Genomic DNA, 17,312 nt, shown 5'->3' with positions numbered 1-17,312 from the left:
CCAAGACACAGAAAAACTTCATTGGTTATAGTAATTATGGTACTTAACTATTCTGATTCACAACTATTGCCTAGACAAAGGGACTGGATTGATGAGTTTGCTTTACCTCCTCCCCACCACAGATGTGGGAACCCAACAATTGGAAGGGACTTGGGGCACCATGCAGACAGATCTCCCAAATCTACATCATTAGTTAGGAATACACTGCACATAGACAATGGTGGAATACCTGCTAGGATGTTTAGTGAAGTGCAGAGAACTGAAAACTTGAGCATCGTATAGTTCTTGTTCAGTGTCATTCTCCATATTGTTCAAAAGTGGCATTTTCCTACACCTTCATTTAGGATGAGGGATTGTCGGCTACCAATTACAAAGGCACTCCAAAAGTACCATTAATTCACAAAGGTGTCAAAGGATATCATCACCTCTGTGGTTTGATCCCGGGTAATGGGCCAGGCGCAAAAGCTTAGGATTCCCTCCTCCTGCAAGCAGACAGGGAAACTAGGTTTAGGAGAGACTTGCAAAGTTGAAATAAGCTGTGCCACCCTGAGAAGACAGTCTATTGATGTCTCTCCCTTCTAGATGGCAGAGGTGGTGCCTGCCAATGTGCTTTCCCTCACATTATGCCCGGGAACCCAAACATTAAAATTTTGGAATGTTACAAAAGTTTTGCAACTGCTTCCCTGTGTTGCTTTCATTATTCATTCTCCAATCTTTTTGAAAATGGTACCATATCCAAATTGGAATGCTAGGAAGTGAAAAGCACTGTAGGTCCTAGTAGAAGGGTATACGCAACTGGCATTTAATCGTGAATCCACATTCCCAGAGCCAACTCAAGATTGAAGAAATATGAGATAGTCTTGGAAGGTGAAGAAGAGTGTGCATGAGCTTTAAAGCTTTCTGGAATTCCCTGCTTGTAGGAACATGGATTATTGATATACAAAAACAATCCTAAATTAACAACATGTGAATACTATTTCTGTTGGAGATTTTAAACACAGGCCATGTATCGTTTTTTGCAGTCAGGTTTTTGATAAAGTTTGTACAAATATGAACTCCTAGATTACCGTATTTTTCGCTCTATAACACGCACCAGACCATAACACGCACATAGTTTTTAGAGGAGGAAAACAAGAAAAAAATATTCTAAACGAAATAGTGGATATATGATTTTTGTGGTTCATGCTGTGGCCACAGACATGCGATCTGACAGTGAGTTTGGAGTAGCCCAATGCAAAAATCCTGAGGATCCATGTGGATCCATGCTTTGTAACCACGGAGGAGGGAAGGAAGGGGAACCATGGATCCTCTGCTCACGACTGCAGCAGATCCCCCCCGCCACCCGCAGGCATTTGCTCCATAACACGCACAGACATTTCCCCTTACTTTCTAGGAGGAAAAAAGTGAGTGTTATGGTGCAAAAAATACGGTACTTTTATTTGTTTTGACTTTTTCATGCATTTATGAAAAGTAGTTTGAAAGGGAAGAATGAAAGGTGCCTGTAAGACTTGTGGGAAAGGGCTTTTTATTATTATTCTGGGAGATATATAGCTACTCTCTATTAAAGTGAGCATTTCAGAATCTCCACATTCACATTAAAATTTAATAAACTTAAACCATATGAAATTTTAAATTTGAGAATAAAAGTTTAATTCACCCCTTCTGCTGAATACAAATGTTTTGAAGATTTCCTATGCAGACAGAAGAAAGCATTAAAATTGTTAATATTTCAGTTAACAACAAATTGGTTTCAGTGAAAGACTTCAGGTTTGGGGTCAAAGGCGCTCAAAAGATTGCTTTATTTGTAACCTTGGAGGAAAGGTTAATGTACCAAGGTGTTACGTATTCGGGCTTTGCACCTCATCTGGCTGAAACATGGATCCTGAACTGAATTGAGGCAGTTTCTGATGACCCCAGCTTTAGCTAGGTTGGGTTGAGGCATTGCTGGATCAACTTGAGCTATTTGTTAAAAGTTTGGTGTTTGGTGTGGGGTGTGAGAAGGAAGGGAAGGCAGCCTCTGCCCACCAGCTGGTGATCAAAGCATTCAGTCCTGCCCTGATTCACCAGCACATTCTCTGCAGGAAACATTACAGTCCCTAACTGGTGGATGGAGAGTTCAGTCCTGCTCTCTGCAGTGCAGTTGGATGGCGGCGGAAAGGGAAAAGGAAACAATATGTTTACCAGTAATTAGGGTTTTAAAACACGAGTGGTTGTTTCATATGGTTTGAAACCCTTATTAAGCAGCAGGGCTGGCTCCTGAATCCTGCAATTAAAGCATAATATCTTTTGGATAAGTTTTCAAATGTGTAGACCTAAAGATGCTTCTACCATGATGAAAGTGGGTGGGAGACATCCCATGGCCGCCGCTGTTGGTCTCTTCCCTTGGGCAGCTTGCACAGGATGCTGGAGTACGGATGAGGCATGTTGGGTGCAAAACTGGAATTTTATTTAAACACACAAGATGGGGGTTAGAACCTAATAGTTTCAATCAGAAATAATTAAGAATGTACCTAAAACTTCCACTTTAAACTTGTTTCTAATTAAACTGATTTCTAGAATGTTGATTTGTATTACTAAGTCAGTAAAACACTTCTAGACCCTTTCTAGGATCTTGTCCTTCCCCACAGGGAAATAATCTGTGTTGCCTTTCCTAGCAAGCCCCTAACCACTCAACTATAATCCCTAGCCAAAGTCTGTTTCAGCATTTAGCAGTCAGTCCTTGATTGTAAATGAAAGACTTGGATGAAAGGTGTGTGGTGCTACCTAGAAATAAGAAATTCATCAGTTGTTGTTACATGCGTGTTATGGGAGTAGGAAAGACCTCTACTTGCAATCTTGGAGAGCATGTACCAGTCTCAAGCAGACACCACTGGGCTACACAGCCTGCTATAAAGTGTTTACATGGGTAAGAGTTTTCTGTCTTGGAAAAAAATTGGGGGGGGGGAATGATTTGCCTTTCCCTCTTGAAATCAAAATAGCACATCTTTTTCTTTCAAATCTATTTACAAGAAAAAGATTTGAAGAAATCCCTAGGGTGTTGGCGTATATTTGTTTTTATGATGCTCTTACATCCTTTTCTGTTTGCTATTCCCTTTAGTTAAAACAAGAAAAAAAATCAATAAAGAAGACTTCATAAACATAATAGACTGGATTAAAATACTAGCTAGAGGATTATATAATTAGATCTAATTACCTGCTCATAAGAAATGTGTGTTATTAAAAAAAAAAAGCCGGAGATGGCTTTACATATACTTTTTTTGCCGATGTGTGAAAAACCCTGCAGACTCCTCCCCTATTTTTTTCCCACCCAGAAAATGTAATTTCTGGAGTTAGGAAACTGGGATAAAGTGTTCTGCTACTTCCCCATAGCTGAAAGGTAAAGAAACAGAGGAACCTTTTTCAAGGTACCACGTACATTATTGGATGTCAGCATGTGAATAGGTCACAGGTTCCTCTGCAGTAATATCTTCATGATATTAATATTCTCTACAATAATATCTTGTTTCCTCCTTATTGTTCACACTGTCCATTTAGTTCCGAAATTGAATCCTGTAACGCAGTGTTCCCCAACCTTGGGCCTCCAGCTGTTTTTGGACTACAGTTCCCATCATCCCTGACCACTGGTCTTGCTAGCTAGGGATTATGGGAGTTGTAGTCCAAAACAGCTGGAGGCCCAAGATTGGGGAACACTGCTGTAACGGACCACTGATATGTTGTCATGAATTATCATGCTTTATTGCCATGTGTAGTATCTCCTCCATCTCCTCCCTCCACATCAGGAAAATCCCTTGCAAGGCCAAGCAAGCAAGTTGCTCCCCTCATCTTCTGTGCATCCTGGTAGAGAAGAGTGCGGCCAGTGAGAGGTGGTGGACTGCCCCTGCCACTTTACTATGAGCCGCATCGAACCATTGCAGTGTGGTGCCAACCACTTGGAGCTTGGACAGCTGCTCCAGAAAAAAATACCACGATCGAAAAAGCTGCCGTGAGATCAAGCAGGATTAATAGCAACACATTTTCCCTTTTTCTATCCTGGCAGAGGTCATCATATGGGTTACTAATACAGTTCCCATTACAAAACATGGCCTAAACCCCAGTTGAAATGGATCTTAATGAGGCCACCTAGTGAAATAACAGAACAAATGAGATTTAGCTGGCAACAATACCTGTTTTATATTAGCCAACAGTTACAAACTTTGAGAGCAAGTCAGTTTTACACACACACACACACATACACACACACACACACACACACACACAAAGAGAGCTTTCCAATTTATTAATTTTTTAGGCCTTAATTTTTTGTGTTAATGGGTTTTAACCAGGAGAAAGTTAGTTTGCTAAAAATGCTATCGTCATATCTGGTTTGTTGCAAGCTTTTTGGAAAACAGGTAAATTTGATGATGATTGAGAGGCATTTATGTTCAACAATATACGCTCACTGGGTTTGGCGGTGGGCGAGGTTTGTGGCCCGGCGTGTGGCCCCACTGTCCCCTGCAGCCATGCTGCTCCACTGACCATTGCTCCGCCCACCCCTTGGTCACCGTGGAGTTTGCTTTGGGTTCCCGTCAAAAACCCCTTTTCAAATTGGCCTATCCGCAGCGGTCTGGGGGGTGGGGCAAGAGTAGCGGACCGGGAATGAGCAGTCTTCACTCCAGTCCACTCCTAAAGGATAAAAGGGGGCCTACTCCAACACCAGCAGCGAAGTCAACCCTAGAGCATTTTCCTTCATCTGAGGTCTGCCTTGGCATGCAATAAAATGTGTCTTTCTGGTGCACATAATCAGGGTTCGGTTACGTATTTCAGACAAAGAAATGTATTTAGTCTTTTGGCAAAATGATATTACCGTAAGTTGTGCAGAAGGCTTAATGGGTTGTAGAGTAGCATACAAACATCAATGTACCTGAAGTCAACTTTTAAGTCAACATTTGTTAAAATAAATTAAGATTCAGGAAAAGTAAACTCTCAGGTCAGTAACTGTGGAAGGTTCTTATGTATGTAGCTAAAAATCTCCTTGCAGGAGGAAAAGTCATTCGATTTACCTTGATCTCAGAAAAGATATATTCTTAACAACACAGTTATGTGATGGTTGCTTTGATTATCGTGACTCGCTGAGTGTCAAAAAATGTGGATAAATACACAATTGACAGATAAAGCCAGGGTAACGTAGCTGGATCTTAGGATGATAATATATGTCAGTGGGAGTTTTGTCGCTGGCATCAAAAGGGCAGGTGTTTCACGTGGAGTCCTAATTCATGCTGTCATGGGCCCTCACAGGGGTCCCAGTATGCCGGGTATTACAGTTTGTTGCTGTCACTTCCAGAAGCATTCTTTACAGCCAGATAAGACAGCCTAGAAACCAAAGTATTGCACAGTTGTTTACTAATAGGGCTGTTGGCTTTAGAAGCATAGCTGTCACCATTTTCCCTTATCTTGCGAGGAATCCTATTTGGAATAAGGGAATTTCCCTTAAAAAAAGGGAAACGTTGACAGCTATGTTTAGAAGGCCTCCCAAAAACTGCTTCAGTTACTTTGCCATTCAGTTCAGGGAACCCTTTTAAAATGCCAAGTACAATAAACATCTCCATTTCCACTGCTAGTTTTCTTCTGTAATTAATATATATCTATATATTAGGCTTGAAAGGAGCATTCAGTTGTAAACAACAGAATAGGCTGTCGTGTGTGTATAAACCCCACAACAATTATTCCAATTTCCAAATATACCTATGGCCCAATAAGGTTGGCGACCCCTGCTTTATACTTACAAGCCTCACTGATCTCAGTGGAGCTTACTTTGGAGTAGTCATGTAAAACTGCATCCCAAGGAAGTTTGAGAAGAGGTGACATAGTTCATGCTGCTTTGTTTAAAATCTGTCAACTCATTATTTTTTTTAGATATGGCAGAAGTTCACTGAATTGTTTTAAAATGATTTCAGTCCCAAAACTACTACTACTACTACTAATTATTATTATTATTAATGTAGACAGAATAACAGGACTCAACAGTAGCAGAAATGTTTTTTGGATGGAGCTATTCATCTGCTAACTTATTATAAAACTGACATAATGTTCAGGCATGCTGATTCCTGAGAATATAACATGACAGACGGTTCAGACACAAATCCAGTTTCGTACAATACATCTCCCTTGGAGAACTCTCCAAACAGAATTCATCTGGTTGTCAGGAAAACCTGTTACTTTCTCATTTTCAAGCAAGCTCAGCCATATGGTTTATTCAGCTCCAAGTCAAATTTTATTTAGCAGTGAATACAACTGTTCGGAAGGGAAAATAAATACACTTTTTATAAAATCACCAGTGAGGTTCCCAGTTCCTTAAAGTGAATACTACAGTGTCTACAGTGATCCATTTATCTAAAGAGGAAAAAAATATGCACTGTAATTAGTATCTACTTTATTTTGAATAACGGTGTGTTTAATTATGTTGTTAACCAGGACTGACTGCAAGCTCCAGTGGTCATGACCAATGTCAGGGGGAGCGTCATGAGCCTGAGACCCATCCCATCCCAGAAGCTGACTCATACAGGCAGGATACTGTAAGGAACAGGAGAGGTGTCACCAGCTGTCAGACTTCTGTTGCATGAGCACTTTCCCAACAGCTTTTGGGGGTGGGGGGTCACTGACCCTTTTGCTGGGCCAGCCACCCCTACTCTTCACTCTCACGCCATCCACAATGGATTCGTATTACATTAAGAGTTGGTATGCAGTGAGAAAACTTAAAGTTCAGTATTGTAGAAATGTAAAGACAGTATACAGATATAGGCTGTATACTTTGAAGACTGACTAGAATTAGAAGCTCCCTATAAAAAACATGCATGAGTCTGTTGGCATCCATGTTTTTCGGAAACAACAGAAGAGTGCACCTTCAGGTGTCTTTGATTATATAGCTGGGTGGGGGGTCCAGCCTTCTGATGCCTCTCAATGTGGGATCAGTGAGATTCTAGTCTTCTCAAGGTGCACATCCCTGGATTGGGCTGGGACTCTGTGCAAGCAGCACCTCTATATGCAAATGCAAATACAAATATGTGCACAGAAGCTAGTTTTCTTGCATGCATGGTTTCTCATATATCTATGAGAATGACCATGTATTATGCCAGCAGGGGCTGGTGTGAGTTGTGTAAAGGGCACATTTCAGTTCTATTCCTTTCAGCATTGAGAATCTGACTAACTCCTTGTTCCTAGAAGCATTTCATCATGACTAACCACCCACAACCTTTGCCTTTTATTTGGGCTTACAGGTTGTCAGCAGTCAGCCATTCCTTGACACCTCCATGTGACATGGACCCCAGTAGTTCTGAGGAGTTCTATCAAGCTGTACACCATGCTGAACAAACCTTCAGGAAGATGGAAAGCTACCTGAAGCAACAACAACTATGTGATGTTATCCTGATTGCTGGGAACCGTAAGATACCTGCACATAGGTAGGTGATAGAACATGGTAAATTAACTGTGATTTAGCCTCATCTTTGCAGACATGCCCTTACAGACTTTGTTCTGTATCTCGAGAAATATTTCACTCTTGATCATAGGTGTATATCCCTACAAGCACAGTGCGCTGCCACTACCGCTTACATGTCAGGAGTTCCAGCATCAAGTCTAAAAATGTACATGTGAACTGCATAGCAATCTTGCTGCCTAGGCAACTAACTAATTCCTAATACCGTTTTTATGGTAATGAGGGCAATGCCACTGAACTAGATCATCTACTATCAACACTTAGTACCATATTTTACCTCTCCAGTTTCCAAATCAGAGGAAAAGATGCCTCTTCTTTTAACCATCTGGTAGCATCATTGGAAGGAAAGATTACAGAGACAGCCTTGGAGGGATAAAAGATGGTGATAGTTTATCACCATAACACCTTTGCTTCCAGGGAAGGGGGAAAAGGAGCCAAGAAGGTGTAGTAGTCACTTACTGCAAGCATGTACTGTCTACCTTTCCTTCTGCATTTGCTAACCACAACAAAAGGATACAAGTTGTGCTTGGGAACTGTTGGTGTTTATTCACCGAGGAAGGAAACCATGTATAAATTGGGGGATGGGGGGGAAACAAAGAGCCTGAAATAGAGCCTGAAATCTTTTTGTGCATATATGTTGAAAGCAAGTCAGAGTGAATGCAGAGAATCTTGCTGCACAACCTGGCTGCCTAGCAGTCCTTCTCATGGTGCGCTAGCCACTTGCTTCACCATCCTCACCAAAAGTTGACCAGTTCCAAGTTTCTGAACAGAATCTCTTGAGAACAGGTACTCAAGTGCCTGCAAACATTATAACCAGAAGGCAGTGAATTGCAGCTTTTAAGATACCTATTGTGGTGAATCATCAAGGACACGTTGTCACTAAACTCATTTCAATTTGAAAATAAGTATTAAAAATAAACTGGGGTGGCTTTATACCCCAACTGCATATAATGGCCCGTAGGGTACCGATTCATCCTATAGCCAAATGTCAGTTGTGCTGAGGATTAATTTCTACCCTGAGGTATATTCATAAGAAAGAAATGTGACATTGGTACCTGGCCAAACTTGGGTTAGTAGTGGTGACATATATGAAAAGGGCAAAGTTGCAGAACTAATTCCTCGTAAAGATTTTACAAGACACGTACCTCCGATGTTCAGCTGCAGCCCACATTCAAAGACTATTGGTAGAATTCAACATGTGCTATATAGAATTCAACATGTGCTATATTACAAATGTTCTGTCTGCAAAAACATTGCAGCTTGTCAGATGGAATGATCCCCTCTCTTGTCCCCACACATACTGTTCTAGGGGTACTTTGGACACAAACCCCGAGCCAATTTTGGGGGACAGAAGGGAAGTGTGATGAGTACAGAGAAGGGGGAGTCCCATTGTGCAAGTAGAACTCCTTCTGCCAGGTTTTTGGGGGTTTTTTTTGCTGGATTGGTATGTTAGGTGAGTCCTGGCCTGCATTTCAGCCAAAGTCGCTTGAAGTCTGAAAGACATTATATTTCAAATGCTTGATTCTGTTCATCTGAAAGAACATAAGACAAAGGTATAATAAAAAGAAACATTTTTTATGTTGCTGCTCTGATTTACTTTAGACAGTTCAGAGTGGGTACATCTTACATACTTGCCAAATTTGGAAACTGTGATAAAGTACTTGCTTGACAGTGGGAGGAGTTGCAGATTTTACAGGGGCAGGGGAAATGAGATTTCTGTTTACCATTTTTATCTAAAGGGTTAGTAGACATATTTGCATCACTGTGTGTGTGCTCACTGAATCTGATTTTCTGACTATTTCAGTTCAACAGCAATCAAATCTTTTTGAAGCAGAAAAAAATTGCTTTAATAAATATAAGCTTGCCCATGAAATAAAAACTGCATCACATTTTTACCTCATACTTAAAGGTGCATGCATGCTTGTATATTATTTCTGACTTCTAATCCGCAGTCAACAGCTCACTCTGTTCCATCAAGAATTACTGGCACATATAGTGCACTATATATTACACACCCCTTACACACCCTCTTCAAATCGAATTTTCAGGCTGTGAAATAACTTGTAAATATGAGGAACAGAACACAAGGCAGATGTTTATCGTGTGACATTTATTGCAACGATGTTTCTTTAAGCACTTCTGCAACTACCATGGGCCCATGCGGATGAGAAAAAAGCAAGGCTTTGCATTTGAAGTATCGCAGGCCCACTTGCAGCGCCCTCATCCCCGCCCCAGTGCAAGGGCAATAGTTGACTGCTTTTAGCTTTTTCTTTTGACCATCTCCAGGAAAAGTATGAGCATTTAGCCACCAATAACACTTATAGAAATTAAACTCCTAGAACTGGATGTAAGGGGTATATGGGCTGCTTGTCCACATCAGTGGAACTACATCATCCCTATTGGTAGATTATGGTAGAATGCCTAATTTCTTATGCATAACATTAGATGATCCATGTTTTCTGATAAAGGTGATAAATGCAAATGCAGGTAATTGAAAGCAGTGGGCGGAAGCTTCATATCTACATTTGCAGCTCCTCCCGCAATAAAACCCATTGTTGAACTAGAAACCAGGTGGGGTCAGGGTGGAGGGAAACTTAGGTCACTTGAAAAGTTAACTTTTCCTTGGGAAACAAGGAATTGTGGTAAATTTTCCAATTGCTCAGATCTTGCAACGCCCTGGATAGTGCACGTGGAAGTAGTAGGTTTAATTAAATGCTGGCTTCGAAAAGTTGGATCAAAGTATTTTGTGAAATGATGGATTATCTTTGGGCTGCATATAGCATGCAACACTCCATGGAGGAAACAAGGTTCATTAGTTTATTCCTGTAGCATAGCAGGAATTGAAAAGAAGAAAATGACATCCAGGAGACAACTGACCTTTCTGCTGAATAGGTCAACATGCCTCAGTGCCAAGATTTAGCACCACCTGCAGCCCTCTGAGGTGCAGAAAGCAACAGTTCATTGTGAATTCAGTGAGTCCAAAGGCATCCTTATTTTCCTTTTGAATATTGGATGATTTAATAGGATGTCATTTCTCAGAATTAAGATTAATTATGAGGCAACTTTCACTTCATGTTTCACATGGTTAAACACTAGCTGTGGTAGTAGTTCACCAATGTGGGTTTTTTTTAAAAAAATTGCTGCTCGCACAAAAAAAAAATCTGAGTAAAATATTTTTATGTACATATGAAATATATGTTTAAGAGAAACCCAGACCTTTGTTTTGGCAACTTGCTCCAGGAAAAATGGGTCTTTTCCTGCTAAGTGAACTCCAGCATGAGGCCCCTGTCTGGATGCTCAGGCTGCCATGAATCAGGTGCCTCCCAACATACTCCGGCTGCAGTTTGGCGTGAGAAAGTAGCCTCACTTAGGTCTCATCCTGCTCCAGTCTTTGTTGAATGGGTCTGGAGTCACTGTCATGGCTATGTATATGGCCAAGACCCTTCTCCCGCTACAGAAATGCAAGGTAATGCCCACATCAGGGGAGGGCTGTATTTCTGAGCCCAGCTTTGGGGGTCATGAAGATGCTTGACATTCTCCCCTGCCACGCATTCTGGTGACTGAGGGCAAATATAGCCAACTCGATTTTGTAGACTGGGTTGAAGATATCTGACCACCACTTAGCAAGGACCTACCCCAAAGATATTCTTAGTGCATAGTCTATCACAGAATGGGGCAGTTGTCTCCTAGAGACAATGGGAGACACTACTCTTTTTCGTGTAGTCAATCTAGAGAGACAGACCTACAAAGCTTTACAGGCACCTTCTTCACCTCTGAGATACAGCGAGCATTATTATTCTAGAAGTTTCAAACCTTCCAGGTCCCATTCTCACATTCAACAGCAGGACTCTTCTTCTCCCAGCATTGAATCATGGAAAGAATGATACCATTCAGGAGCTAAGATTGAGTTCAGGCAGGGAACTCTCTAACTATTCCTTCCATCACAGGACAAATGGAACGCTATTATTGTTTGTGTGGTACCAACATTCCTTGACCTGCTAATGCTTATTCTTTGATAGCTGTTTGACATTGATTGACCTTAAATCAAAATAACCAATGTGTTACTAATTTTGGTGTGTGGTGATGTGTAGTTTTTAAATGTTACTTTTAAATTGATTGATTTTCATGAAATATTAACCTTTCTTAAAGTGAGATCCTATCCATGCATACGGTGGTCCTAATCCTAGATAACCGCGCATAGGATTGCCATCTGAGTCAAACTAGTGTGCTTGATTTCCATGACGTTGTTTTTTAACATTTCATTTTCTTAAAGCAGGGGTGGAGAGTAGCTACTCTATTTTTAATTTTTTTAAAATCTTTATTGATTTTATATATTAAAACCCTCCCCCACAGAAGAACAAAAATAAATAAATCACCTCACATACAAAGAAATTTTTACATATAAAATAAAATTCTTCCATATATTGGGACTTCCATCATCCTCAATATGGGTCCATCATTGGTCCATCATTACCTTGTTGACTGCATATTTGCATACAGCTGGTTGCTTCTAGGTGAGCACATTAAGAACAGGACTGTTTAACAGTTAATGTGAAATGTAATGGATTAATTAATACTTGTGATCTTCTTTTCTTTTCCCAGACTTGTTCTCAGTTCTGTTTCTGATTACTTTGCTGCCATGTTTACAAGTGATGTTTGTGAAGCCAAGCAAGAGGAAATCAAAATGGAAGGCATTGACCCAAGTGCACTCTGGGATCTTGTTCAGTTTGCATACACAGGTATGGAATAATATGCACTAAATTATATTTTCTTAAATGGAAACTTCTTTAACCACATAGACACATCTGAACCATAGTAAGTGCAAAGAATTGCAAAAAGATGAGGGAAAGTTGAATGCCATGTCTTTGTAATATTTATGTGCCCCATGCTCTTTGTTGGAGTTGCCTGTGCGCTGGAGAGGAATTAATAGTTGTAATTAACATGTGGGAGGGCCTTTGGTTATCAGCAATTGTTGTGTGTGGTTGTGGGAGGGAATGATGCCCTTGACCCTTAACAACCTGAGCCAGTCACCCTTTTGAGGTCTAGGAGTTGTTGGTCTTATTGCAGGTTTGCTTTGTGCATGTGCGCATGGACCTTCTCCAAAGAAGTATGCAGTGTTTCAGAATGCTTGATCAGATGTGTTGTGATGTGTACGTGTGTGTGTGTGTGTGTGTGTGTGGTTGATGCTATAGTTTGGAGCGGGAAAGGGGTTAGCCTGCCCCATGTCTACTCTAAATTGCATCTTCCAGAACTGGGATAGAATCATTGGTTTTTAATGCCAGTGAACTGCTACATATGTTGGTGTGTAATGTGCAGTTAGACCCTTATTAGTATCCTGAGATGATACAGGAAATACACCCTGTTCACTGAAGTATAAAAAATACATGAGACTTTCACAAATGTACGTGGTTACAAGCAGAATGTCAAGCTCTGCACCGAACTGATAAGGTTTTAGCTTAAATAAAGCATACTATCCTTAGAGGAGGAGGGTATTAGGAAGATGAGTAGAAAATTAAACTGCCAAATTGCATGCATTTATTGACAATGAAATTTTAATGTATCTCTGACCAAGCAGCACCCTCAGCAAAATAAATTAAAACTTCAGTATGTAATGAATATCTCTAAAGCAAAACATGTTTAGTCTGAGGAAGAAACAATGTGTGTGCGCGCACACATACACACACACATATACATTGTAATGTTTATGTTAACTAAATTTCCCACTTCCATTAAGTGTTTTAATTGAATATTAAGGTATTTGTTAAAACATTCCCTTATTATAATGGGATTACTCTATGTAGTTTTACTATGATAACTCAATACAGAGTTTTCATTACAACATAAATGAAATTACTGTTTCATTAGGATTGCCACTTTAATTCACATGGTATGTATTATGCAAATGTATAAATAACATATTGCAGCAATTTATGCTTATTTTCCCCCAGAATGCCAATTACTTAGCTAACCAAGAGTGGCTAGTTTAAAATATATGTACGTTTTAATATGCAGAGGAGAATAAATCTTCACCCAATAGGGCAACATCTATCTGACTATTCAAATAGGTTTTCATTTGTGTACCACCCATCTGGATTTTCTCATCAAAGGAGAGGTCCAGGTGTTGGGGGACACATGTTCAGTGACAGATTATCTGAATCCAAGCTTTCCCTTCAAGATGTGGCCAGTGCTGTAAGAATTGATAGTGACAATAAACTCTTTGCTCTGGGCAGACCATCAGCCGGTTGTTAAGCACAAGAATCTCTGGATTGGACTCCATATACCGCAGAGAAAAATGCTGTCCAGCTATATATACCTTTAAGTTCTGACATCTCAGAACTGGCCTACATGTAACATGGGTTAAAAGTATCATTAGCCATGAAAGTTAGAATAATGTTGGCTTAGAAATTATGGGGTTTCTAGCTGTAATGATTAAGTAAAAAGAAAAGAAAGGTTAAAAATTTAATTGGACAATAAGGGAGAGGATTTGCTAAATTAATAATTGGAAATTGGAATACAGAAAGGGGAGGTATGAGGAAGTCGGGGAAGTAAGTTACAAGAAAATAAGGGATTAAAATTATACTTGTGTTTGTTTTATTTGTTTGTTTGTATTATTGTTTTGTCTTGTTTTTATATAACCTTTGAAACTTTAATAAAAATCTTTAAAAAATAATAATAAAGGAAATCAAGTGGAGAGCTAAAATAAAATAAAATAAATAAAATAAAAGTATCATTAGCCAGCCCTGGTGTCTCTTAGAGAACACTTGGAGGAGATAAACAATAACTCTTGGAAGAGGGTCGTTTCATCCTAGTGGTGAAACTAGCCTTATCTGTATGATATAAAAAGAGTTTGGGAATTGAGCTTGCCAGGAAGCTTTTGAAGCAGACTCTTTGACGCACTCATACAGATGAATAAAGCAACTTCATTTGCAATGGTTTCTAAAATAGCACCATTGTATAAGAATTTCCATTGCACTCCTTTTGTTCCACCTAGCTATATTAAGGGTTTGCAGAAATTGAGAGAATGGTTTTTACAAAGTTTTAGTTAAATCTGGTACCTTCAAATGTTTTAGATGGCAGATACAGGAACAGGTCAGATTCTGAATGCATCTTTCCTTAGGGTTAAAATACTTTGAACACCTTGTATATATTATTATATATTGTCCTTTGTACGATTTCAGAAGTTGTTTATACTTAGTGCTTATCAAGGTGACACAAATAATATTAGTATTCATAATGGGATTGTGTCAAAAATATCCTGCCACCCAAGCACTGGTTGTAAACTTGTTTGTAATGGAACTGTAATGCAGAGATACATGCAGTTTGCTGAACTTCCTTTTTATGATTTTGTTGTAAACATTTATAGATTCAAAAAGGCCAAGATTCTGTAATACTTTAAGGGGCCCATCATTTGCTTTGTATTGATAAAAACTGTATCTTTGGTTGCATACAAAGCAATAGGACATTAATTTAAAGCAGGCTTGCACAGATTATTACTGACCAAATTGAATGTAGGCCACCCCAATGTATGGCAGCTGGAGAATGTCCCTGGGCCTGAGGTTGCTCACCCCTGTGTGGTACTTCCTGAGGATATAATTATCAGTCTGCTTCTCTCCATAATATAATGATTCTTCACTGTACACCTATTGGCTGTCCAGAAACCTTGTAAGAGGAAAGGCATTCTCACAATATAGCGTACTATAGCCACTTTAAGAAAACCTCAGTCACTTACAACCCCTCCCCTCCTCCCTTGTTAATCAAGCCGAGGACAAACATACTTGCTTTGTACCGCCTGGAAACAATCTCCCAGGGCCACCCCCTTTCCTTATAGCAGGCGTGGGGAACCTTTGTCCCTTCAGGTGTTGTTGAAGTACAATTCCAATCCAGGAAGCATGGCCAGTGGCCATGGATGGCGGAGGTTGTAGTTCATCAATATCTGAAGTGCCAAAGGTTTCCCATACCTGGTTTATGAGTTCTTTAAATCCCAAGTCTGTAAGTGCTTGGGCACACTAACCCTGCCTTTCTATGTTGCTGAGTTGTGCTGCTCCTTCGCCCCTCTAGTCTGTTATTCCCCTGAGTGCTACCCAGGCAACTGAGATGATGACTGGCATCTGTCTCACACACAACCCGAGATAATCATCCTTTTTGTTGTCTTCAAAGAGGTCCTCAATGTAATCATTCTCCTCCCCTCTCTAACCCAATGTTCCTGCCTTTTTTCTCATTCCTGCAACAACCCCACTCTCCCACCTTCATCTTGTTCAGGCTAAAGCCGTACTGTGCATTTGTGTCAACAGCTCACCCCACAATCTCTCCTTCTCCCATCTCTCCCTCGCCATTTCTCTTTTTCCTAGGAAATCCTTGTAATTTCCCAGTTAATTTCTGTTTCAGTATTCTTTTAGTTAAAAACTTTAATTTTTTTAGATCTATGACTTGTTTCTGTTTCTCCCTTGGCAAAGGCTAAACAATCTGAATATTATGCATGCTTGCTTCTTTGTATTTTGGTTGCCATGCTGGTAGGACCAGGCCCCACCAGCCTGACATCAGGCTATCCATGGCTGGAATAGGGCCAGAGTTACATTGGGAATATTTCCCAATGCACCACTTGAACTACATTTCCTCAAGCATTAATATTCCAGAAGGACTTAGTCCCTGAACATAGAAAGTTAGCATGCAGCTGTGTAGAAACATGTGTACTGAACAAACCACTAAACCAGTGGCGTAGCGTGGGTTGTCAGCACCCGGGGCAAGGCAAGTAATTTGCGCCCCCTAACCCGTGGATTTGTGCCCCCTAACCCCCAGATGTTGCGCCCGGTGTGGCCGGCCCCCCCCTGCACCCCCACGCTACGCCACTGCACTAAACCATGGTTTATCACTATGTGGATGAGCCTTCATGAGCCTGAGCAAAGGGTTGCACATTATTCTTCCGCTGCCCACTCCCCAATAGTGCATCAACCCAAACTTATGTATAGAACCAAGGCAATGGGATTTGCATGTTTTTAAGGGTACGGAATGTGCCAGCAGAGCCTGTTCACAGGGACTCTGCACAATGAATACCCAGGCTGGAACTAGCAAGTGCAATCCCTTTTCCTCCCCACACAGACTTAGATTTATGTAAATGTATTGCCTGGTCAGGTCTTTAGTGAATGGTAAAAGACACACAAAGAGGAGAAGGTAATAAAAGTAGTATTTTAGTATATCTTTTTCCTAAGTATTTCCGGTACAATAATTTTTTTCCTGCAATCTCTTTCATTCCTTTAATACACATATACTGTAGTCTGACAAAACTGAAGGCAAGATTACCAATTACATGTGAAGGATACTTGCAGGCAACCTTTTCAAGATTTTGTCTGAGAGGAATCTGTAATTACCTATCAGAGCTCCCAACTGCTGCCAAGAAGTTTAAGTGAGGTACTCAATGGTAGCGCAAGCCACAGGTATTCCCATTTCACATCTGTCTCATTTTTTCCCAGATTATAAACATTGTTTTAGCCCCTTTTAATGATGTATTTGCATTCATTTTACCCTGCTGTGCGTTCATACATTTATCCATCCATTCATTCATTCTCTCTCTGTATCTGCAGGTGCTGTAAAGAAGTTCATTACTGTACACAAGTCACTCTTTCTCATGCCTCATTGTCATTTACTATTCTACCCAGTGGACGTGGGGAAACAATAGGCACTTACAAATCTCTGGAACTGTTCACTGCCGCCACTATATTGGTAATAGACGTCTCACTCCTATCATCCATTTCATAAGTAAGGGGGGTGGGGTAACACAAAGCACTGGTTCAACTGCAGCTTACAGCCCATGTTGAAATTGTTGTGTTCGCTGTGAGGTGATGTT

At 40.4% G+C, this 17,312-nt stretch overlaps 1 protein-coding gene across 4 annotated transcripts in view; it reads left to right on the top strand.

Moving 5' to 3' along the window:
• The window catches only part of KLHL1 (kelch like family member 1), a 125,165-nt gene that overhangs the window by 17,398 nt on the left and 90,455 nt on the right, over nt 1–17,312 (top strand). For all 4 annotated transcript variants that reach the window (XM_083501211.1, XM_083501209.1, XM_083501212.1 and 1 more), the window contains exons 2-3: nt 7,254–7,436; nt 12,074–12,210. In XM_083501211.1, the coding sequence (XP_083357337.1) occupies nt 7,254–7,436; nt 12,074–12,210 (320 nt within the window). The remainder of the gene's footprint in view (nt 1–7,253; nt 7,437–12,073; nt 12,211–17,312) is intronic.

The sequence above is a fragment of the Podarcis liolepis genome, assembly GCF_965112155.1.
Source record: "Podarcis liolepis genome assembly, chromosome: 4".
In the NCBI taxonomy this organism is placed as follows: domain Eukaryota; kingdom Metazoa; phylum Chordata; class Lepidosauria; order Squamata; family Lacertidae; genus Podarcis; species Podarcis liolepis.
The sequence above is the reverse complement of the archived record's forward strand: the minus strand, read 5'-3'. Positions and strand labels throughout refer to the sequence as shown.